Raw genomic sequence first — 25,924 nt, 5'->3', positions numbered from 1 at the left:
ACAAGAAAATGTGCGGAAAGACTGGGGAGACCCACATTTACTGACTCAACACTGTATCAGTGATGGCTGTCAGAATGTAGAGATATTATTTGAACATGTAGACCACTTATTTTAACAAAGTAAACACAACTTACAAGCACATTTAACTCATTCTGTGCCATACCCAAGATAAGTTGGGTTATCTCACCATGCGTTGAGTGCCAAAACCCGAGATACCTCGGTTTTTATCTTTTCCTTTGATCCCCCTTCTATACGGTCAGCCGGAGCCCTCTAGGTGTCCCTGATTCATCTGCCTATGTTGGAATTGCAATGACGATCTAATCTCACCAGGTGGCAGTATCGCCTACCTTTTGAACTCTGATAGTCTAGTTCAGACAGTGTCTGTCCTGATCCCTTTCTGTCCTGACTCGCTCTGAGGGGGAGGAGCTCTTGCAGAGCAATCGCTAGGAGATCTTCTCGCCTCAAAACCTATAGTTTCCCGTATACACAAGTAATTACATATAAACGGAAGAAGACGTGTCCGGCCCATAGGGACATTAACGTGTGTTGTCGGGCCTTACAAATTAATGCCTAGTGGCGGATAGTCCGGACTTTCTGGTGGACCAAATGTGAAAATGATACATTGTTTGATTTTGGTCTGCGTTCACACTACCCTTTTTGGTGCGGATCTAATTTGTAAACAAAGGACATACAGTCGCATCTATTGAACTATAGCACTCACAAATGTAAACAGTTGCTGGCAGCGTAATGAGAGAGATACTATTACGAGCACGGCGCAAGTCGACTAAAGAGTAGAGAGAGAAAGAGAGAGAGGAAGACTGTCCGCGCGCGGCGCAAGTCTAGAGTAGAGAGGGAAGAGAGAGACTGTCCGAGTCTAGAGGAGAGAGAGAGAGAGAGAGAGAGAGAGAGAGAGAGAGAGAGAGAGAGAGAGAGAGAGAGAGAGAGAGACTGTCCGCGCGCCTGTCATTCATTTGAGTTGGGTCGCGCGCAAGCTGTCACTTGGCGCTGTCAAGTTGGGTCACGCGCCAGCCGCCACTAGGCGTCTGTCACTCATTTGCTCTAGATTAGGTACTATATGAAGTTCGATCGCGTTCACACCAACAGCAAACGCACCATGGTCCACTTTGAAACTAACCGAGTCCCAACTTTTCAAGAGGACCATGGTTCGGTTGTTTGGTCCTCAAAATAGTTCGGTTTGTGTTCACACCTGTACAAACCAAACAGACTATTGATCTAAAGCAGGGGTCAGCAACCTTTTTGACATGGAGTGCCTGTTTGAAATATAGTTGTAACTAGTGTGCCTCAACAATATTCCATGCATCGTAATTTTCTTTTCTCATAATCAAGTCTTTTTAATGATAATTTTTACATTATTACATCATTATTGTTATTGTTATTATTAACAATATTATTATGATGGTTGTATCAACCCTAAATCTGAGTTGGGGGGGGGAATGCAATGCAGACAAACAGCTGCATACAGTGCGACCATTTCACTCACATTTGCCCATACATTTTTGGACACATCACACACCATCGGTGTGTGTACTGTACGTGTGCTGTCATAGCTCCACCTACAGGCCTAATGGAGAACACCAGGAGAACACAAGGATGTGAATGGAGGGTGAATGTGAGGTATATCATATAAATACGTTTTGATTGATCGCAAGACTACACTGTAAAAAAATAAATAATAATAAGTTACCAGAACTTAAAAATATTGAGTTCAGTTACTGTGCATTAAGGTATTCAGTTTTCAATCCATAATAAGTTAACAGAAAAATAAGTACACAACCACATTATTTCAACCTAATAAAACGATGTTTATTGTCATTGTTTTAAGAACACAAGTTGACTTGGTAATACTCACATTTTGAGTAAAAAAAATTGCTTTTAACATGTGCAATGTTCAATGAAATAGAAAAATAAATAATAAAATGTGTTGATTAATCCCACTGGTCACAATGGTGACCGTAATAATGTTTTTGTTATAAGGCTCTGCAAATGTTACTGAATGATGTAGCAATGTATTTCCAGCTAAATTGAAATAATAAACAAATAAAGGGTCTCAATTAAATATGTGGTAGTAAAAAGAACCTGTGGGAGGATTCGAACAAGATAAATGCGACAACAGTGCAAAATATTTCACTATAATATTTCAAAGCAAAAGAAAAAAGAAATAAAATAAATTATAATATTTTTTTTAATTTAAATTTTATTTTAATCCTGCCCCCTGTGCCTATGAAAATGCCTATGCAGGCACGCGTGCCTAGGGTTGCCTACCCCTGATGTAAAGGGACCATGGTCCACTTAAAGTGTACCAAACAGGGTAGGTGTGAACGCGCCCTTATACACATTTATTTATGTTTTATTTATTTTTTAAATACTTTTTCTTTTTTTATATATATATGTTTTTCTTTTTTCTTTTTCCCTTTGTCACTATTTGAACACAGCTATGTTATAGATTAAATATAACTAGGATAATAATGAGGTTTTATATTTATGTATCACCTTATATTTGAATAATTTCTTAAAAGTATGTAGCGAACTACACATTTTACTTCTTTGTCAAAGCTATTCCATAATTTTGCCCCTTTAACAACTATACCGTAAATCCTCTAATAGTGGAGGGTACTCAAATAAAGGACAGGCCTCTTATAATGGCCGGGGGTTTGATACATGCAGACAAATACAGGCCGGCTTCCAATACAAGGTAGCAAAAAAATACGTTTTTTAAATTTTTCGTGCCGTGATATAGAATGAGATAAACTCTTGCCAATGCAAATTAAGTGCTGCCCCTCTCTACACTGACTACATTAATGTTTCCTTCGCGTTAGCATTAGCGTTAGCTAACGTTGTCATAGCTAGATCTGTGGTGTCGGCTGGATGACGTTGGCTTTGTTTGCAAACGTTGGTTAACACTTTAATCGCCATGGGTTAAATTCATAATTTACCATCCCTCGCCAGCTCTATTTGTCTATGGAGAAGTTCCCCTTCTTTGCAGGGCTATAACTTTTTAAATTCTATTGCTAAATTGCCATTATTATGGCCCATTCAATGTCCTATATGTATTGTTCAGGGTGTAGCAACGTTAAACTTTTTCATTCACATATTCATACTAAAATATGGTCTAAAGTATAAGTATATTTTTATCGTTTTCTGCAGCTTTCTTCAGAACGTGATTTATAGCCCTAAATGCATTATATTGATGATCAAATACAGTTTGGTAGGAATCTGTGCGAGATAAAAAATGTCAACTGGACGTGGTTCTAGAAGTTTCTACGCATCATCTGATGATGACCGGATGGGCGGGGGATCGTTTATAATTCCGTGGGCAGCGTTAGATGATTCATCCAGAGTGGGTCATATGTTCATCAGATCAGTTAGTATAGAAGACGTTAGAATATAACGCTGAATCTTACCGTGGCTTCCTCGCGCAGCTGGCAGATGAGCGTGGAACAGAATTTTTTCTATTATGGGATGGAGAAATGCCCGATCCATTTCCAGGTTGTATAATAGTATATACGTCCAAATCATGTTGTTTTTTCGAGTTATTTGCACCGATCGATGTTCACTGTGTCAATACGGAGTCTCTCTAACGATAGCGAGTGCCCGGACCACATATGGATGAGCACTACCGGTTCAAAGGTTAATTTCCGGCTGGCGATCTGCCGATCGGCCACCAGATGGCGCTCTTGAACCGCTAGAGAGTTGAGTGGAGCTTTGCACTGTGTCTCAGGGCTCCGGAAAGGAAATATGATTTCGATGACAGATTTTTTAAATATTGACATCAAAGACGAGTTACGGCGTCTTCGGCAGAATGAGCATGGCTAGGAATGACGTGTAAACTTGTCCACGGCGATCATAGTGTTAACGTTCGCTATCTATATGTCGTTGGCAGTTGCCGTTGTCCAGTTGACATTACAGGTCATGATGGTCATGATGGCTATGATAGCGTTAGCTAAAGCTACTGCATGTTATCAATGCAACTCGATTCGACTGAGGTAGAGTCGAGAAGGTACCACACGCTAAATCGTCCCTGGACCCCGCAACCTATAGACAGTTCCAACTTCAGTGTGTGAATTACGTTAATCCACAAGTTTCACCCTGACAAAGCAAATACTCATGTGATCTGTATATGTTTATGTCTAAATAAAATCAATCAATCACAATTACAATTGGCCAGTTTGTGAAATTAAGGCCTGCCTCTAGTCTTATATAAGCCTCTCTCTAATAAAGGCCTGGTGCTCTTTGCAGCTGAGGTAAATACAAGACCCGTCCAATATTAGAGGATTTATGGTACATCGACCTTTTATATTTGTCCTTGCCTTTGCGATATTGAATACACAAGTTCCCCTAAGTCTATATCGGCTCTCTCTAGTCTGGAACAACTCCTGAATGCCACTTGGAAGTGAGTGCTTATGTGCTTTGTACATTATTATTGCAGTGCTAAGATTGACAAGATCTTCCCATTTTAAGGCATTTGATTTAATAAAGTGTGCGTTTGTCGGTTCATAGAAATCGGCTTGATTCACAATTCTTATGGCTTTCTTCTGCATTATGAAAATTTGGTTAGTGTTTGTTTTATATGTATTCCCCCATACCTCCACGCAGTAGGTTATGTATGAAACTATGAGCGAACAGTACAACAAATGGAATGAGTTCTTGTTTAAGATATATTTCATTTTATATAATATTGCAATGGTTTTGGATATTTTTCTTTTTTTATATGTGATTTCCAGTTTAATTTATCATCAATTGTCACTCTCAAACATTTATTTTCATACACACGTTCAATTTCAACATAATCATCATTAGTTTCACGCGTCATATCTCGCAATCTATGGAAAAAGACTGGATTATTTTGGAAAGGGGCGATGTTTAGCGTGTAGCGTGTAACAAACTACAGTGTGTAGAAATTAACTGATTAGTCAGTAATGGACTATGAACAATGCCTGTAAAATTAGCCATACTATTGTCTCCATAGCTATAATACAGAACACACAATGGGTCTGCAATAGGGCTGGGCGATTCTTGCTCAAATGTGAATCACGATTTTTCTCTCTAAGAATTGAGATCACGATTCTCTCACACGATTCTTATTTTTTCAATAAAATCATTTATTGCACTCTCTTAAACAGACAACATAACATATCAAAGTGCTTGACTTAAACTTAAACATAACATATAGGAAAGTGCTTGACTTAAACTTAAGTCTCTTGTAACATACAAAATAAGTCAGAATAATAAAAAAAAAAAAAAAAAAAAAAAAAAGTCAGAATCGTCATCATTTAAAAAAAGTTAACTTAAGTTTTTTTAATAAAAGAAATTGTCATAATTTAGAAATGAGATTGCATAGGTCTATGAATCAAGATCGAGATTTTATTTCGATTAATTGCCCAGCCATAGTCTGCAAACATCGCTAAAATGGTCAATAACGCTGGCGCCAGCCAGTACAGATGGGGAAAGTGGTGGCAGTCAAAAAGTGAACTATGTAACACAAGAGAAAACGTCTGATACGTGAATTGTAATGATGACGTGTTTGGTGAGTTTCTTGAGTACGGTACCTTTAAGAGCAGCTCCCTCTTGATCTCCTCAATCCTCTTTCGGTCTTCAAGATCCAACTCCAGAGGCTCACACTGCTGCCCCGACACCTTCAGCTTGATCCACTCTGCAGGTTCAACATAGGGTTACACTGAGCTCTATTTTCAATTATACAATGGCATGCCTAATTTCTCGATTCTGATTGGCTGAAACAGTCAAGTTAGACGTGGTTATTTCTCATAAACCCACACTCGTGATCCCAGAACCCGCCCACAACCAAATTACAATCACTCCACCAGTTCGACTTTTTAGGAAAAACCAAGATGGCAGACAATAATCTTTATGAATGGATGTGTTGAAAGCATCATAACGACTAATTCAAAAACGATTCTGTCACATGGAATGTGTTAGTTTCTTACACAATGTTGGATTATGTAATTGGTGGGTCATGAGTCATTGTGGAACAAAATAAAAATCGTGCAAAGTCTGTTCTTAGATGCCATTCGTCAAAAGGACACTAATTTCACTGTTAATAAAATTTCCAATCAATCAATCAATCAAACCAATAACAACCGCTCACTTCACTATTAGACGGCATTCACTGGATGTCCCGCACAGGTTTGTTTGTAAACACAAGTTGGTAAAAATGTCCGATTTCATTGCAAATTTTGATCTATTTGGTGGACTGACATTTGATGAATGGGATGCACAGCAGGAGAAGCCGGATAAAGAAAAAAGTAGTGCTGTCAATCGATTAAAATATTTAACTCGATTAATCGCATATTTGTCCATAGTTAACTCACGATTAATCGCAAATTAATCGCATACCTTAAACAGATCTTTTTCAAGTTCCAAGTTTTAATACTCTTATCAACATGCGAGTCAACAAATGCTTGCTTTATGCAGCCATTTAACACAAAAGGATGACCCTCATGCATTGCAAATTTGCATCAAATTCAAAACAGAGTGATGCACAAAATAACTTAAGAAAATAATAATTTAAAACAATGAATAAAGTGTGCATGAAATTATAGGGGAAAGAAAACGTTAGGAACTTGTTACATTCACCCACACAAGGGCTGAGTAATCACACACCCCCCCCCCCCTCTCTCTCACACACTCTCCCAGATCTCTTTCTCTCTTGCCCCTTCCTCATCTCTCTCACCCCCCTCTCTCTCTATATCTCACACACACACACTTCAGAAACAAACATAGTATCAATGAGAGCATCAATAATACACCCGAGTGATGTCTAGTAAAAAAAATATATATATAAAATAAAAAAAATGTGAAAGTTAATCGTGAGTTAAAAAAAAAGAGTGGCGTTAATAGAATCGGGCGATAACGCATTAATAGCGCGCTAACTTTGAGAGCCTTAGAAAAAAGACATGGTGACATTAACGAGAACGAACTTATGAACCTTGAAGCGCATTGCAGAAGGTGCAGAAGGTTCTGAGAATTCTGTACCAGCTAAGAGGCAAAATAACGACCCAGATACTCTTTTCACAAACTGCACTATAACCGGGAATGTTACCATCAATGTAAATAAACCATAATCACCCTAGAACAGGGGTCTCAAACTCGATATTTTGCGGCCCCCTACTGGACATCAAAGTTTATTGTTAATGCGGCCCGCGCGCAACTGTTTGCCGAGTCGTTGCGCGAGAGTTGGAAGTTTTATTTATTTTATCACTTGTAGGCTACCATAGCGCTGGCTCATGACAGCAACGTTATGTTAGTGACTTGGTTGAAACGTGATTCCGGAGTGATATCAAGTAAAGTGGAAGCAAATGCATCCTCGCTATATCCTCTGACTGCGAGCAGTGCTCTGCATGTCCGGCTGCACTAGGGCTGGGCGATATAACGATAACGATAAATATCGCGATATATTTTAATATTCGATATCGAATATCTAAATAAAAAAAAAATCGAAAAATCGTTTTTTTTTTTACCTGCAACAGGGCAGTTTTAAAACCAGAGACAGTGGACAGACTTGTCTTTCTTGCCTGCAACTTAAAGTAATGGCTTTGCTTGTCCAAATGACAATACTGACCAAATTGAGATTTATTTTTCTCTTGTCCATTTATTTTGTTTGCTTTCTAATTTAAAATACAGTTTGAAACCGTCTGTACACAGTAGGCTATGTGTGCTAGCAGAACTAGACTCCAGTCACGAGTCACGGTGCACATGTGCGGTGGTTTGTCCACCAAAAAAGCGCCAAAAGATCGAAAATAAACTAGCCAGAACTGTTCAACTCCCCTGGAGCCACAGCCAGCAGAGAAGCCGGTTTACTTTCGCTTTTAAACCAGCTGCAGCCTGAGAACTGGAGTGTGAGGGGATGTAACACTAAAGATGGCGGCAATGACAAAGAATTGCTGCAAAATAAACATACATATGTTGTTAAAAAAATAAAATAAAAAATTATACTTATAACAATTAGATAATTATCGATATCGAGAAATATGATAACATTATCATATCGTTATCGCGATATGATTTTTTTCCATATCGCCCAGCCCTAGGCTGCACTGCCACTGTCTGTCTGTGTACGAGTCTGGTCCAATCACATACGCGTCCCGTCAGCGTTTTTCCCCCTCACCCACAGTCTGCGAATCAGAGGCAGAGTAGGGGAGTAGGGCGGGTCTTCACGGACTGCATGTCGTCTCTCTCTTTCAGTTCAAGTCGGAGCAGAGTTGGCAGCGCATCTACAGTAAACTCGCTCCCAGTTTTATCTCTGTGAGATAAATGTAGCTATTCTCCACTTGCACAATCTGAATGTAGCCATTTCCGGCTGACTTCCGGTTGCCAATAGCACTTCCTGTCCCATCCAAATACATTGGTTTTAGCTACTTTTCTCCCCTTATTTAAACAACTTTGTCGTCACAGAGAGGCAATGAAACGTTTGTATTATTATAGTATAGAATGTATTTAATAAGCAAATGTTTGTCAGCAGGGTTTTTGGGCTGTATTTCATGTAAAAACGTGTACTGTTAGTTTCCTTGCTCAGCCAGCATTAGCTAACCGAAGCTAGTGGTTAAACAGGCCGGATTAGCTTTGAGCTAACTATCTTTCCCGACCCATGTATTCATTCCATTCTAAACATAACGTTAGTTTACAAAACATGACCCGTCTATATAACGTTGAGGAACAAATTATATAGACGGGTAATGTTTTGAACAACTAACGTTACGTTTAGAATGGAATGCATCGGCAAAGATCCGTTAGCTCAAAGCTATTCCGGCCAGTTTATCAACTTCCTGTCATTTAGAAATATGATTTTATAGTGAAAATCATTACCAAAACGTCCGGAAAAACCTAACGGGAGCATTATAGACGGTCATACAAATGTACAAATGCTATAAGGTGGCAAGAAATGCACTATAAACAATACTTTATGCATCGGCAAAGATCCTTAGCTCAAAGCTATTAAGGCTAATGCTGGCTAACAAGAGGCTAGCGCAAGAAACGACGCCGCAAAGTATCGTTTATAGTGCATTTCTTGCCACCTTATAGCATTTGTACATTTGTATGACCGTCTATAATGCTCCCGTTAGGTTTTTCCGGACGTTTTGGTAATGATTTTCACTATAAAATCATATTTCTAAATGACAGGAAGTTGATAAACTGGCCGGAATAGCTTTGAGCTAACTATCTTTCCCGACCCATGTATTCATTCCATTCTAAACATAACGTTAGTTTACAAAACATGGCCTGTCTATATAACATTGAGGAACAAATTATATAGACGGGTAATGTTTTGAACAACTAACGTTACGTTTAGAATGGAATGAATACATGGGTCGGGAAAGATAGTTAGCTCAAAGCTATTCCGGCCAGTTTATCAACTTCCTGTCATTTAGAAATATGATTTTATAGTGAAAATCATTACCAAAACGTCCGGAAAAACCTAACGGGAGCATTATAGACGGTCATACAAATGTACAAATGCTATAAGGTGGCAAGAAATGCCACTTGGATGTTAAGAGGTCAATGTTTTTAAATATATTTTTTTTGTAACCAAGAGTAAAGACCATAACCCTATCAAAAACACTAGTCAAAGTGTATATTTAAATTTTTACCGATGTTTTATAAGATTTATCGGAAATACAAATTCATCGGAAAATGCTCATTATCGTAAAAACCGCAAGGAAATGACTAAATCCAGATTCAACCCTGCCATTGGAAAGAGGAGCATTTTCCCTATCCATAGATGTATGATTTGGCCATAATAAGGTCAAGTTCAAGGTCAAATATGAATTTATAATTAAAATTGATTATCATTAATTACTGTATCTACAAATCCTTCTGTTTAATCATCTTCCCGCGGTTCATTTGCTTAGATTTTTTGTACACATGATCTCAATAAGGTGGTGAATGAGCTCAGTGAGCATTTTATCCTACCGTATCAATTTTTGATCAAAGATGCAAAAATCATAAATCATAATTTATATTCTCCTTTTCTTCATTACAATTTACTCAAGCCTAGTAACAGACACAATAATAAACAGCCATGGTGATACCTTATGTAGCCAGCATGCTAATGAACAGCATATACCCTAACAGGATAAGCTAACCCAACGAACGCTAGCCACAGACGACAACGTCTGCGAACAGGGTTTATAACAAGGCCAAGGTTTATGTGTGAACACGACACCCGTGTTTTATGTTTCAAGAACACAGAAGATCGATAGAGAGAGAGGTCTATAAGACCGTGGCACAACTACACACACATGAGTACTTCTGTAGGCCAACACTACAGTGTTGTGGCTCAATACCACTGTTTCAAGTAACAGAACACACAACTAAACCTCTACCTTCATAGGAAGAACATAAGTCTTCAGGACGAGGAAAGAAAAACACTTTTCAACCGAGTGTTAGCTACAGGCCTTGCTAAGCACACATATACATGTAGCGACCAGCCAAGACTAAAAGTCTAGCTCTCCTATCAACCCCACACTAGGCGAAGGATCTACACATCGTATCCCCAACATATGTAGTGAATAAACACTACACAGCAGTGGCGGTGGTAGTGGCGGTGGTCGCGGGCCCGCGACGACGAGGCCTCCTTCGAACTCCACCGGCAACATCGGGCGGGGGGAAATGGGGCTGGAGCACCGCACGGCGCACGCTCCTCCTCCATATCCCTGCAGGCTGCTGTCATGAGCTGCATCGCCGACCCGAAGAGCCCAGCATGGGAGAGGGGTGCCGTAAGCAGGGGAAGCCTCTTCCTGTCCGGTACTCTCGCCTGCTCCAGCCAAAGATGGCGCTGGGACAGAGTGGCCAGGGCGCGTATCTTCCCGGCGGCTATGGCCTGCAGCTGGATCAGATGCAGGATGGCTCCGGCCGCCTGGGCGTGCTGAACATGTTGATGGTCGGTCAGCATCGTACCGCCCGTCATCATCCCGGACATAAACCACGCTAGCTGCACGATGTTAGATGTCGCAGCTAGGGTTTGGGTTCCGGCGATGAACGACTGGTCACTCCAGTTGGCCAACTGCCTAGCCGATTTCCCTTGGGGAACCGGCTTCCGCAACGGCTCCCACACCACCTCAGGACAAAGGAGAGACGCCATCGGTCTATCAAGCCGAGGCACCCCTTCCTTCATTCCATCGACCAAACCCGCCAACCGCGTGACTTGCACGTAGGCGGGGGTGAGGCCAGTGATGTGGGAGACCACCTGTCCCTGACGCACGTAGGCCTCCATTGAGGGGAAAAATGGGAAGACGACGCCCGTCTCCCTCACAGGACAACATTGCCATAGATGACCTATCAAGTCATCGGGGACAGGGGCAGGCAGTGGCTGCGGCAGCGGCACGCCGTTTGCGACGGCTGCTGCCGCCATGAGCTACGGGAACAAGGCACGTAATTCCCCATGCGCACCTTCCTCCACTAAGCTCGCATCCCTCACATACGAGAGGCTACCGCTCATTGCAGAGCCACCATCCGATGTGGCTGATAGCAGGGCATCTCGTCGCTGAGTTGGAGGTTCTAACCCAACACCAGAATACGAGGGACCCCAAGGAGACATACCACCCCCTGCCACATCCTGAGGGGGAGAGTGATGCGTCCCCACCGTGGCGTCAAATAAGAGTGCATCTGCTTCCACCATGTAATCCTCCGTTTCCATCGGCCACGGAGAAGCAGAAGCACCCTCATCTGGCTCCAGCAGCTCACCAAAACCAGGCCGTTCGCCCCTGCAAGCCACCCTCCTACGACGGGAGCGAGCAGAAGCGAAAAGTTTCTCAAATCCACGAGAGGAGCCGTCTGCCCATCGGCCGATGGCCCCCCGGCGGCGGAGGAACCAGAGCAGGAACCAGGCCATCTCACGGGAGATGCCGCTGGTGCACCAGCTCCTCTGAGAGGCAAGCTACCTCGCGAGTGACTTCCACGACCGCAGAGTCAATCCCGCCCCAAGACGCACGATGGAGGCGGCAACGGAGAACCGCTGGTGAAGGGTGACGTTGCTAGCGCGACCCCCCGAAGAAAACATTATAACTTAGCTTTTTTTCTATTGAAATTATGAGAGAAAGAAAAAAAAAAGGGAGATAATGTTAACGCTGTGATGTCTCAACTTTCTTCAAACGAATCAACCAACTCAAGCGATTGGTATACAGGCACTGAAGGGGCACACTCGCAGGCAGACGAGGTCAAGCCCGGCCTAACCCGAGAGTTGACTCCGCTATCAACACACCGGGGAACCAACCACCTCCCTATGTTTAGTTTAACAGGAGGCGGTTGTTCCCTTAACCCCCCAAGAAAAAAACTCAGAAAACACAACATGGTGAAAATTGAAGGGAATGAGGGTATGGCCACACCCCTGCTTATGTAGGTAGCGGATGGGGGTGTGGCCAGACAGATGACGGTATGTAAAGGTACATGTGGAAATTTATTCAGTGCAAGTACTAAAGTGAAGAGTATTGCCACTATGACGCTGAGCAGAGCTATACGAGATATGTAAGGGATAATGTATAGCTACGAGGTCATTGTCGCAAAATAATTGGCCGACACAGAGTTTAAAATACAGAGGCGCAGCGCCGAGGTGTTTTAAACGTCAGTAAAGGTCAATTATTTTGCGACAATGATCGAGTATAGCTATACATTATCCCGCTTATTACATGGCTAACTTACTAACAAATATACCTAATTCATTGTACACCATCGACAAGACGAGATCAAATGCAAACGCAGTTGTTCTGTGGCTCTGTCAGCCCAAATAAAGTGATTATTATTATCGGCAGTCGGCAGGTCTGTGGTCTGATTGCACTGATGACTGAGTGCAGCTGTGCATATGCTGAGCAGCACTGATACAGTGTTGTAGTGGGCTTGATTGCGAACAGCTGCGCACAGCGGTCATTATTGCTTGGCAGAGGTCCGTTATCATGTGATAACGGACCTCTGACGCGCGCTATTGACCAATCACAAGCAAGCATTTCGGCGATTGTGAAAACGCCATGTAATAAAACTTCATAATTCATCTGTATCGCAACCGAATCACGGATTTCGTCGAGGCAGGTAGCATTATGTCGGGAAAAATTTTATGAAATAAACAAATGTGAATTAAAGAAGTTAAAACGAGGTTTAGCCTATTAAATTGTTTTAAAAGCCTATAGCCCATGACGTATTTTAAGCGACTAGAATTTTTTTTTTGTGGATCTACTTTTTCTGCGGATGGTTGTGAATAAATCTCCATTATGCTTCAATTAATGTGTGTTTATTGTATAGCAATAAGGTTGGATGAATTCGGCAATTGTATAAAGATGTAAGCACTGTATCTGTAATAAAATGTTCAATCAATCAATCCCATAACACACGCTCACTTTAGATGGAATGCCTTGAAACAGCACTGCTTCTACACGCGGAGGGAACTTCTCTTCTTTTTTTTTGGAACTACTTTTTCTGCGGATGGTTGTCAATAAATCTTCAATTAATGTGTGTTTATTGTATAGCAATAAGGTTGGATGAATGCGCCAGTTGTATAAAAGCCAATACACCACGCGCAGTCGTGGGTTATGAGAATTAGACCATGCCTAGGGGGGTCTAACGACCACCCCTAGGCATGGTCTAATTCTCATAACCCACTCTTGCGTGTGATGTAATGCTTAAACACGCCCTCCTTTATACCATCCTCCGAATCACAACCGTTGCCTGTCGAAGGGAAGCGACTAGAAGATATTGCAAACTTACAGGGGGGAAAACATAAATGTAAGGTCTATTCGCAGAACAATACAAAAATTCAACCCATCTGTGAAATAATTATGGTATAATTTATCTGTCAACAATTGATCTCGAACCCCGCCCTCTTTTCTCGATCCTCCAATCGCAACAGTCACTTCCTCGGACAAACAGTTGTGATTAGAGGATCAAGAAAGGAGGGTGGGGTTTGATATAGGTCCATACCACAATTTCCTCCTAGGGATAGTAACATCTCTCTCATCTCAAAGTGTGTAGTATGAGCTTTCTACCTCTGGCTCTGCTCTCCTCCTGGTCAGCAGTGCTGGGTCTGCTGGACGCGGACGAAGACTCGTTCAGCAGCATGAACACTCTGGCCTCCAGGGATCTCTCATTGCTGCCGCCGTCGTTCTGCGCCTCCTGCTCAGGATCCCTGAAGAGGGGCAAGGAGGCGCTGCTCTCTGCCACACTGCCCGAGGTACCGCTAGCCGTCTCCTCCGCGACCCCCGTCGCTTCTCTCGGACTTGGCTGGGCCGGCTGGGGTTTGTCCGCCGCCTGGGTGGGTTTGATGACCGGCGGCTGTGGCGGAGGGCGCGTGTTGGCGGGGGGCGCAGCACTGCAGCCCTCGGGCTCCGCCCTCCGGGACAATTTGGCAAGGAGGGAGGAACCCGCGGCCACCGAGCCTTCCTCCGGCCTGGCATAGGTGTCTGTGGTGGGCGTGGTGCTCAGGGCTTGTGTCGACTGGTAAACAGCCTGGCGCGGAGAGCTCAGGCTCTCTCTGCCGACCGAGCTCTCTCTCAGTCTCTCCAAGGTCCGCATGGAGTCGGAGGAGGACCGGGCCCACAGCAAGGAGGAGTGAGTCACGGAGCCGCTGGCGGCAGAGGAGGAGGTGAAGGAGTCTTGGAATCCGCCCGCTTTCCTCCTCAGAGAGAGGAGCGCGTCGTCGTCGGAGTGCAGGTGCGACCTGCCAGAGGAGGAGGAGGGCGAGTCCGTGGAGGTCCTGCCCGAGACCGTGTTCTCTGCCTGGTCAAGTAACTTCCGGATGTGCTTCACGGTCTTGGAGATGACAAATGATTCCTCATTGCTTTGCTTTGCTTTGCTGTGGCTGGATTGCGAGCGTGACTCCAAGTCCCTGTCCTTGTAGCCGGTCCCAGGGAGCGACGAGCTGCCGGACTCGACCCTGAGCTGTTGCTGGTCGGGCTGCGGCACAGGGAGAGAGGTGACGTCTTGGGGCTGAGAGATGGGCACCATTCTCAGGCCGCCCTGACTTCCTGCCGTGTCTGATGAAGGAGAGGCCCTGGTCTGCTCTGGGAAGGGCAGTGCTGGGTAGAGGCTGTCCACACTGCAGGGTATGGACATGCTGGAGTCCACGGACAGCAGGCTACACCTAGAAAACTCCCCTTTACTGGGACTGCCACCTAGAGAAACGACAAGGAAAGGAACGATAAGAAACGACAACTGCGCTCAGGGGACGGTACACCCGAGTTACAGCACACGCCCACCTCTGTAAGCGCACCCTCAAACACAACAATATCTTGACTGAATAATACCTTTAAGAAACCTTAAGAATCTTTGTTTTTAGTTGTTAAGTAATTCACCTAACCATATAAGGCTTCCAGGGAGACGACAAAGGCCAAAACGAATTATCAAAAATTATCTTAAGTAGGAATTTGTGCTAAAAGCAGCCAAAGATCCTTTGCTCTCCATTCATTCAGGGTACATTGTTAAGTGTTGACATGTCTTTACGAGCTAAAGCGTGCTGTGCTGCAGGCTCGTTTCCAAGGTAACATGTAAACAAACCTCTGGTGGCTCATCTCCAACTACGATTAACATGGCGGCGCTTGCGATACTCCTAGTTACAGTTAAGTGATAAGAATCAGTTTGACTACAATAATCTGCTTCTTGAGATACACCCCACACAGGCAGCTATGGGACTAGTTACCTTCAGAGAGCTGGGTGCTCTTGGTTGGTGTGCCGATGGACCCCTTGATGGTGCAGAGATCAGTGGGAGAGAATTCGGGCTCCCTGATGGGCCCTCTGGGTGCAAATGGAGTCAAGATCGTCGAGGGAGACTGATCAATTCCCAGATTACGGAGATATAACTGTAAGAAAAATAAATATCATAGAAGCATCAGTATGTGTCTAATAATGGGTATAACTACTTAGGGTACAAACTACAAAGCCAACATCATTTCAGTCTTTCCCGCTGGTTATCAGGTTATTTGTGGTGGTGGCAGGCTAGATGCTAAAAACAAAACAATAACCGGTTTTCTTTTGGTTACTTACAGGAATTCTTTCTTCGATGTTCAGCTCTGGCGCTTTGGGCAGCGGCGACAAGGGTTTGTAGCTCCAGTAGGGGGCGTAGTTGTCGACCTCTAGACTGACCACGGAGGAAGCTCCCATGGAGGCCCCCAGGTTCTGCCCGCTGTAGTAGCTGTTTGGGGAAATTGTGTCTCTGTTGAAGGACACGTCGCTCGGCGGCGGCGGAGGAGGGCCGTGCTCCTTCGTCGGGCCGCTCTCGTGTTCCGCCGGTCTCTGCGTCTGCTGGACCTGTTGGAACGACACGATCACCGTGCTGAGAGAGGAGTGGGACTGCGACCGGCCGAGGGGAGACGCAGAGGGTGCGGCCAAAGCGCTGTCGTTAGGAGCACTGCCCACCGTTACCCCTCTTTGTGGGGTGGAGTGACCGGAATGGGCCGCGCCCGGGCCGAGCGTGAGGTTCTGGTTGGCAGTGCTCGAGAAGGGAAGCTGTGGCGCATCCTGTCCCTGTTGAGTTAGCTCGCGATGAAGGGACTCGGATACCGCGTCGTAAGCCCTCAGTTTAGGCGACACACCGGAGAGGCCGTGAAGAGCCAGGTTATCAAAAAGGGAGGTCTTTCCCGAGCTCTGAATCGTCCTCCATGCATCTACTTTCTGCATGTAGTTGAGACTTGGCAGAGCTTGGACTTTCTCTGTGGTGGCTTCCCAGTGTGGCGTTTCGGAGCCACACTGAGCAGCGTGTGGATCGGTAGCATCAATGTCAACCATGGCTATAGGTGACCTCGCCAAGGTTCTCGAGCCTGAGCCCGAGGTCTCCGCGTTGGACTCTATGGCAGAGAGGCGTCCTAATGGAGCCCTGGCGCTGGACCTCTTCGGTGCGTTGAAAACACCCGGGGTGGACTGAGACTGAGGGAGGTAACCCAGGAAGGACCCCTCAATCCCGGTCTGATTTCCAGAGGACCAGTGGTCCCTCTCCCACTGTCCCCGCTCCTCGCTGTAACCCGCAGAGGGCTGCGGCGCCGTCCCGAACACACCAGCCAGGATCGACTGGTACCCACTCTGCTTTCCCGTGTACATCCCAGTGGGATGAACGTCAGGTGTGACAGACTCCCGTTCGAGTGTAGCACCTCCTTGCTGCCGGGCTTCAGATCCAGCTTCACAGCTCCTACTCCTCTCTATCTCAGAAAGCAGCTCTCTGCGCAGCACTTCGCTACTGTCGTCCGCCTGCGTGGAGTGGGAGCGGACAGTGATGTTCGAGATCTCCGACATCCGCGGCCGCGATTTCCCTTTCGGTCGCCGCGTCTCCCGACCGGATGTGCTTTCTTCCACATCCGGTCGGAAGACGCCGGCGATTTTAGACTCGCCCCGGAAAGACTCCACCCTCTTCAGCGAAGTCTCCGAGGCGGAGGAGACAGCACTGCTCCTGCCGCTCGGCATGCCGATGTCTTTCTGCAGGAGCTCCAGCAGTTGCCGGGCCGGGTCGCTCAGGAAGGAGGTGCCGTCCTCGGCGCCCACTCCCGCCGGCCCGTGCGGAGGACCGGTGGGTTTTTGACCGTCCCTTTCTTTGCTCTCCCCCGTCGTGTCTCTGGCGCAGTGGCCTCCCCGTTCGTCATCGGCCGGGGAGCGAGCCGTTCCCGCGTGTCCTCCGCCCTCGTCCCCCGGTGACATGCTGTGCTGGGAGAGAGAGTAGTAGCTGCCATCCTCCAACAGGCCGGTGGCGTGGGCTAGCGGGTGCTGGGACAGTGACCCGTGGTCGGAGGCTTGGGAAGTCCGCTCCTGGGGTGGAATGTGAAACCGCTCAGATGCAACAGAAATGTCTGGAGATGCTCTGGGGGAGGGTAATAACATGTAAATATGAGTTATTTTCCATATGAGGTAATTTGCGATAATTACATTTAATCTGTTCAAACTAAAGGTGCTGTAAGTGGTATTTTTTTGTTTGTTAAAATAAGTGGTCTACATGTTAAAAGAATAGCTCTACACTCCGACAGCCATCACTGATATAGATTGTCTGGTCAGTAACGTGAGTCTCACACTGCCTGACAAGAGTCTGACAAAAATAAGAAATAAAAACTAGGTTTAAGCAAATGTGTCCTTGAAACAAGTCAAATAATCTATCAGTGCAGTAAGAAAATTAGCATTGGCAAGATTTCTTGAAATAAGTTTTTATATATATCTAGGGTTCTCGCTCCTGATTGTATAAAGTGGGAATGGGATACCAGAAAATATATTTTCTGTTTACTGCAGAGCGGAGGGACTGAGAGACCCATGTTACTGACCAAACACTCAATCAGTGATGGCTGTTTGAAATGTGAAATGAAAAACTACTTAACACTTATTTTAACAAAGAAAAATACCACTTACAGCAGCAATCTCTTATGGACTACAATGTTTGATTTACCTTAAAGGTGCAAATTCCAGGTCAGTTTGTTGGAACAGAGAAAACGCAGTGAAGTTGTGTTGTACTCCTGAATTTGAAGGCAACAGAGAAAGGGCCGGTGACAGACGACTATCCTGAAATTCTGACAAGGAGAAATTGAGAGAAGTCAATTGACATACTAGCAGTACACTCCTAAGACTTTCAGAAAAACACATGGACCTGTTGTTTCAGGTGCAAAAATGAAACTGTTGCCCTTAGGAGCACTGCCAATCATATACTGTAGTGGTACCACTACAAACACCAACAATGGGAATGATTTCATGCCCTTATATTATAGTGAAATGCACTCCATTTATATAGTGCTTTACAACGTATACCTCACATTCACCCATTCACACACCAACGGCAGAGGCAACCATGCAAGGTGCCAACCCGCTCACTGGGAGCAGTTATGGGTTAAGCATTTTTCTCAAAGACACTTCGACACACTGCTGCAGAGGAGTCGGAATCTAACCGTGAACCTTCCGATTACCTCCTGAGCCTAATGAGAAATCTCACATAAATCTAGCTAAAGATGTAACCTTACCCCCAAGTTGTTGAAGCTCCCAATTGCCTATGGTGAGCCTCTGATCCTGACTGCTACCACGGCTTTGATCTTCCACTGGAAGTGTTGACGTTTGTACAACGGGCTGACTCATATTCTCTTCTGTCGGAAATTGAGTGAATAACTCTGATCTCTGTGAGACAACAACAAAGCAAAATGCCATATGTAATACTAATATAATCCAGCATACAACATAAATATTAGACAGTGAACACAGCAAGGCGAAGTTTGATTCAATTGCAATTCTTTGGGATGATTTATCCCCAAGCCTCACCTGTCTTCGCGATTATGAGCAAAGGTTTATGGTCCTCCTAAGTCATCTGATCTCATCACACACACATTCAACAACTTATTCCAGTGAGAAACGTATGACAGTGCACTGTGTCAACGTGTGGATGAATGAATGAAAACTTTATTTAACAGATTGCAGAATGGGTACAATACAGTACGGCTCAATACACACAATTGTTAAGGGGATGCAGACCAGAGAAAGAAGTTTGTCTCGTTTACATCAGGGTCCCCATTTTCAATTCATAGTGACTAGTGGAACATAGTGTGGCTAATGGAGCTGTGACGTTGAGTAACGTTTGCTAACCACATTAACCAACCAAAGATAGATAAATTGAGCATATATTTATTTCCGTACCGCTGACGATAATAACAAGCATTACGTTAAACTGAAAGCAACACATTTGACGCGTTGTTTGCTACCATATGTACCAATGTATGTCATATATGTTACGATGAATTGAAAATGGGGGACCCTGATGTAAACAAGACGAAAGTCTTTCTCTGGTCTGCATCCCCTTAACAATTGTATGTATTGAGCTGTACTGTACTGTACCCATTCTGCAATCTGTTAATAAAGTTTTCAATCAATCAATCAAACCATGTAACCAACGTAAATTAGCATTAGCAGCTAGCTGACAGGATTAGCTAACCTGGCTGTGCTGAAATGCACACCAGCTCATTATAAAGCACGCCGATGGTGTATACAAAATCGTAGACAATGCTATGCTGCATGTGTCGCTTTTAATATGTTCACGACTGTCTCCGAAGCAATAACCGTTTACTTATGGTTAACATTAACGTTACCTTTTGAAGCTCCATGTTTTGTTGTTATTGTGTCCAACCATCCCGCCAGAGTGGGCGCCCTTCCTCTTCCTCCAAGACGCGTTGCTAGGAAATGTAGAAGCCCGGAACTCGCGCGAGACATGAAATTGCAACAGCGACACGCGTTATTTCTAAACCTAGCCGCATTTCTGGCAGACGCTCTCTGATTGGCCACTGACGCGTTTGCCCCCCCCATTTCCACGTCAAACAGCCTGCAAACTACCTGGCGTTCTATCGCCATGAAGACAAACTCTAACCTTAACCAACTTCGAAAGAGTGCCTGCTTAACCAGTGTTAGAAACAGGCGTCGGCCAATCAGAGAGCGTCTTGCCAGAAATGCGGCTAGGTTTAGAAATAACGCCAGCGACACTCATAGCTTCACCTCCTGCACTACAACTGGGGGACCCTGATGGAAACAAGACAAACGTCTTTCTCAGGTCTGCATCCCCTTAACAATTGTATGTATTGAGCCGTACTGTATTGTACCCATTCTGCAATCTGTTAAATAAAGTTTTCATTCATTCATTCATTCAACTAGTTAAAGTTTTGTTTTATTTGTCACTATAATAAGGTACATTATACTCTACATGTACATTACAGTGAAATGCTTGGCCCCATGCGAATGTGCTTCATACAGTATGTAAATCACTACCCACCTTCAAAAACACTCTCAAAGAACACCTACGGGAGACTGCAATTCAAAACTGGCCCCTACAAATGTCCTAACCCAGTTGTACAATAAAGACCAAGCATGGCTATTCCAATGTACAGCCCCACCCAACCCCACCCCACCTACCCAACCTCCTCCAATGTACAGTTTCCATGTCAAATGTATGTCAGTATTCCAATGTACAGTGTGTCCCCCCCCCCTACCCAACCCCCCCCCCCCCCCCCCCCCCCCTCCAATGTACAGCCCCACCCCACCTACCCAACCTCCCCCAATGCACAGTTTCTATGTCAAATGTATATACTCTTCTTCTGGATTTTTTTAGTATCACAAACAGTACTGTATTTGAAAATCTGGTATGTCATAAATGTATAGATGTAGCAGTACTGTCTATCTGTATGTCATGTGTGTCATATGATGAATTGAAAATGGGGGACCCTGATGGAAACAAGACGAAAGTCTTTCTCAGGTCTGCATCCTCTTAACAATTGTATGTATTGAGCTGTACTGTACTGTACCCATTCTGCAATCTGTTAATAAACTTTTCAATCAATCAATCAATCAATCAACAGTAAAAATTGTAAAGAATAAAGTCCAAACACTAAACACAAAATATACATTATACAAACTAAAGTACAAAATGCATACAATGAGGTACAAAATGCAAACTTTTTTAGAATGCAAAAATTAGGTATGGGTGTGGTGCAAATGGTTTTGTAATAAATAGATACAAATAAGGTGTAGTGTTAAAAAGTGTCTAAAGTGAACTATAGACTGAAGTGAAGTTGGGCAAAATTACAATATTTGGGTCAATAGAAATGTGGTTGTCTCTGTGTAAATTTGAGAGTAGATCATATATAGATTATATATATACACAGTACACCTATATGTCCTTAATTATGCCATAAATGTCATGTATGTTGTGTATGTCATAAATGTCTATATGAATTGAAAATGGGGGACCCTGATGTAAACAAGACAAACGTCTTTCTCTGGTCTGTGTATTGAGCCGTACTGTATTGTACCCATTCTGCAATCTGTTAAAATAAAAATCATTCATTCATTCATTCATTCATTCATTCATTCATTCATTCATACATACACACACACACACACACGACCACTGCACAATTCGGGAGTAGGTGTGGGAAAGTGACTATAGCTCGGCCGAGAAAGTGCAGATCGATTTGGGATTGGTCGCTCCGTGTTCGGGAGACTCAGGCGTATAAAAGTATATTGGATCATGTTTCCAGCAAGCACAGCTGTAGCTACAACCACTTAATGTCAAGGCTCTCATCCACATGGGACAAGTTGCAGGTTGAAAAAGCCCTCAGCTCTGAACTCGGCATAATCTGCATCTGGCTCGCTAATAACAAACTATCATTACACCTGGGTAAAACAGAGTCCATTCTCTTTGGATCAAATAACAAACTCAGCAAGGCCAACGGCTTCTCTGTTACAGTGTGTGACAATATTGTCACAAGGAAAGATGAAATTACCTACCTGGTAGTGGGTTCCATCCTAGAGGCAAATCTTTCCTGTGACAAAATGGCAACCAATGTAATCAAAGAAGTCAACCAACAAACAAGATTCTTGTACCGGATCTCCTCTCTGGTAAACAAGAATACCTTGAAGACTCTAACAGGAGCACTCATTCAAGGGTACTACGACTATGCATTGGCAATTATCCCTCAAACAAGGGACTAAACACGTTTCGCAATTATCCCACAACAATGTGGAACGGCACGCCCTACCCACAGCCGTAAAATAATGTCAATCCCTACCCACCTTCAAAACCGCTCTAAAAAAGCACTGTCTGTATGTCGTGTATGTCATAAATGTTATGAATTGAAAATGGGGGACCCTGATGTAAACAAGACGAAAGTCTTTCTCTGGTCTGCATCCCCTTAAAAATTCCGTGTATTGAGCCGTACTGTATTGTACACATTCTGCAATCTGTTAATAAAATGTTCAATCAATCAATCAATCAATCAAATGCTTGCACCTCATGGTACCAAAGCACCTCAAACTTAAAGGCACTAAAAAAAAGATTACAAACATCACAAAACAAACTGGTCAGACTACTGCTTGACCTTACTCCTAAAACCCACCTCACCCCTGCCCATTTTGACAACCTAGGATGGCTTATAGTAGACCACAGAGTACAGCAACTTGCAATGGGCCTGGTCTACAAGATACACTTGACTACACCACTAAGGTACCCATGTACATGTCGAAATACTTCCCAAAAACTAAAACTGAAATGGCCACTTTTTGGGGCGCCTGTTAAGAGTTTTTTAAAAGTTATTTATATTTTGAACGTGATTCATTGCGCACTAGTTAGATTACACGTTGCGAATGTTATGACTTTGAACGTCTGCCATTTCCACCACAAAAGGCATACAAGAAACAACAATTCGATGCGTCGATCATGAATATGCAAATCAATGAAATTTCATGGTCGATGAATCGTGACAGCCCTAGTAAATTGTAATGAACCAAAGGAGAATATAATTTTTTTTCATCTTTAACACAATCTGCACCAGAAACGAGTTGACTCGTTATTGCCCGCCATGCGTTCAGCGCCAGAAACGAGTTAACTCGTTTTTGGGATCGTTATTTAGTTTATTCGCTATATCTATTCATAATTCATAGCTGCAGCCTCTGGTATACCCTTCAGACCCTGTCTGAGCTGGCAGACAGTCAACACCGCCCTCTACTGCCATGCTGAGCTATTGCATCTCATTGGAAATAGGCTGGTGTGTTTTAGGAGCCGATCTGAGCCGGGCGGGCGGGGTTTAAATACTCAGGCGAGCCAACAATGATGGCATCGAACAGTAACCCCGCCCGCCCGCCCATATGTAACGTCGGTAGTGTGGTACGGACCTCCACAAGCAGTATTTGGAATGGCGAGCAGATAATTGGATTATTTCTTTTGCATTACATCAGATACAAGGTAAGAACACTATATAAATTTGATCGTTGATCTGATATTTATTTCTACCGCGATCACAGCTATCTGTGTAAGTGTATGTGCTGTGTAATGTTGCAGTCTAAAACTATATCCATTGAATAAAGACCTTGCGATGAAGGGGGATCAGCGCCCCCTGCTGCTGGCGGTCAATGTGTTAACGGTGAATAACCATGCTGACAATGACTAAAAGCTAAAAGATGCCACTGAGCTCATTCAGCTACTTCTTAAGATCAAGTATAGTCAATATCTAAACAAATGAACAATGGGCAGATCATTTACATTTACATTTAGTCATTTAGCTGACGCTTTTATCCAAGGGGCTTTTGTAGATGCAGTACTGAATTTTGCCATCCGGACACATGCAATATGAATGTAGAATAATAAAATGCCATGCCTATAATAGGCTTTATAGGGTCAAGTGAGGCATCATTTGAAAGGCCAGAATCTCCTTCTATTATACTAGTTAAATCTGTAACCCTCTTGCATAGAAACTTTAGAGCAGTTTTGAAGGTGGGTAGGGATTAGGGATGGGTACCGAATTCTGTACTTTTAAAGGTACTTACCGAAACACGTCGGTACTACCGAGTATCGATTCACGTGAGATACCCAAAAAAATGTAAACAATTATTATAATTTTTTTTTTTACACTTAAAAAAAAATTTAACCTTTTTTCTTTTCATGTCAACGTTCACACTCACAATATACGCTTACCTAGGATTTGACTTGATTCAACAACAAAGCAGTCGGGGCAATGGCAAGCCGATAACAAACTATCATTACACCTGGGTAAAACAGAGTCCATTCTCTTTGGATCAAATAACAAACTCAGCAAGGCCAAAGGCTTCTCTGTTACAGTGGGTGACAATATTGTCACAAGGAAAGATGAAATTACTAGGGATGCACGATAATTATCGAGTCGATAATTATCGGGCCGATATCAGCAATTATGACGTCATCCCGATAAAATTATTGAGAGCTCCGATAATATATAATATATTTGATAATCTCAAAGCAGTACAGTAGGTTGATAATCTCACAACTGTCCAGTAGGTTGATAATCTCACAACTGTCCAGTAGGTTGATAATCTCAAAGCAGTCCAGTAGGTTGATAATCTCAAAACTGTCCAGTAGGTTGATAATCTCAAAGCAGTCCAGTAGGTTGATAATCTCAAAGCAGTCCAGTAGGTTGATAATCTCAAAGCTGTCCAGTAGGTTGATAAATTAAATCGCCTTGGGGTCGTTCTTATTAATATGAATATTCAGATCTCCATAATATTTCACATCTAATAAACCCAACTGAGATCAGCTCTGAGAATTCCTGCAGAAATACTGATGAGTATTTTGGTGGTCTGTATAATGTGATGATGAGCAAAGACAGTTCAGCTTTGAGCTCAATGGCAAGATATTCAAATGATGTAAATTCACCAGGTCAATGTCATTACATACAAACGATGTAGATACAATAGCGGCAACCCCTCCCCCTTTCCTGCTTTGTCTGACCGATAATATTTATATTTCGGAGGACAGGCTTCTATCAGCGGTGTCTCACCAGTAATGTCGTTTAGCCAGCTCTCGACTAGGAACATGCATTGTAATAAAAAAGAAAGAAATTGTCAGTGATTTTGTGATGGGGGGTGAGGCCAGCCTTAGCTAAGCGATGATAGGTCTGAGGTTAGGTGTTACAGAGCGTGTTGAGTATTTCTTCTTGAGTCTGACTCTGATAGTAGTGAAAACAGGAACAGCATGGTTTGTTATTGGAACAGACTGAACAGCAGTTGTTTGGGGGAGAGGTGGGGGGCGTGGTGGACGTTTCGTGGGTTGCAGTTGCGGGCTGTCGAGGAAAGAGGGCGGAATAGTTATTTTCTGGGGTTTTGGAGATTGTGCCTGTCTGTAAATCAAACCAGCCTTTATCAGATTGTCCATTCTGGGTGTGAATGGCAGATGGGGGGGGGGGGGGGGGGAGAGCAGGGAGGGGGCTAGTGACTGTTCACTCTCCAGGAACCTAGTAGGACGGGGTGGGGGGCCTGGTATTTTGGTGATGACCTGGGAAGAGGGAGAGGGGATGAGGAGGAGAGTGATACAAGATACAAGATACAAGATACAAGAGTTTTATTTGTCACGGCATACAGGTATACAGTGAAATGCGGGGGGTCTCGCCCGCAACGATGTGCAATAGTACAAGTAATAATAATAAGAGTCCAACCAATAGAGCGA

At 43.7% G+C, this 25,924-nt stretch overlaps 1 protein-coding gene across 1 annotated transcript in view; it reads right to left on the bottom strand.

Annotated features, from left to right (window-relative positions):
- Positions 1-20,092, bottom strand: part of alms1 (ALMS1 centrosome and basal body associated protein) — a gene marked incomplete at its 5' end in the record, with an annotated part of 92,315 nt that extends 72,223 nt beyond the window's left edge. Inside the window, 5 exons of the mRNA XM_084320550.1 lie at positions 5,568-5,671; positions 14,007-15,131; positions 15,656-15,815; positions 16,000-17,800; positions 20,052-20,092. Coding sequence (XP_084176676.1) covers positions 5,568-5,671; positions 14,007-15,131; positions 15,656-15,815; positions 16,000-17,800; positions 20,052-20,092 — 3,231 coding nt within the window. The remainder of the gene's footprint in view (positions 1-5,567; positions 5,672-14,006; positions 15,132-15,655; positions 15,816-15,999; positions 17,801-20,051) is intronic.
- Positions 20,093-25,924: the final 5,832 nt, after the last annotated feature.

The sequence above is a fragment of the Notolepis coatsorum genome (genome assembly GCF_963971535.1).
Source record: "Notolepis coatsorum genome assembly, chromosome: 8".
Taxonomy (NCBI): domain Eukaryota; kingdom Metazoa; phylum Chordata; class Actinopteri; order Aulopiformes; family Paralepididae; genus Notolepis; species Notolepis coatsorum.
This window is presented reverse-complemented; position numbering and strand designations above follow the sequence as displayed.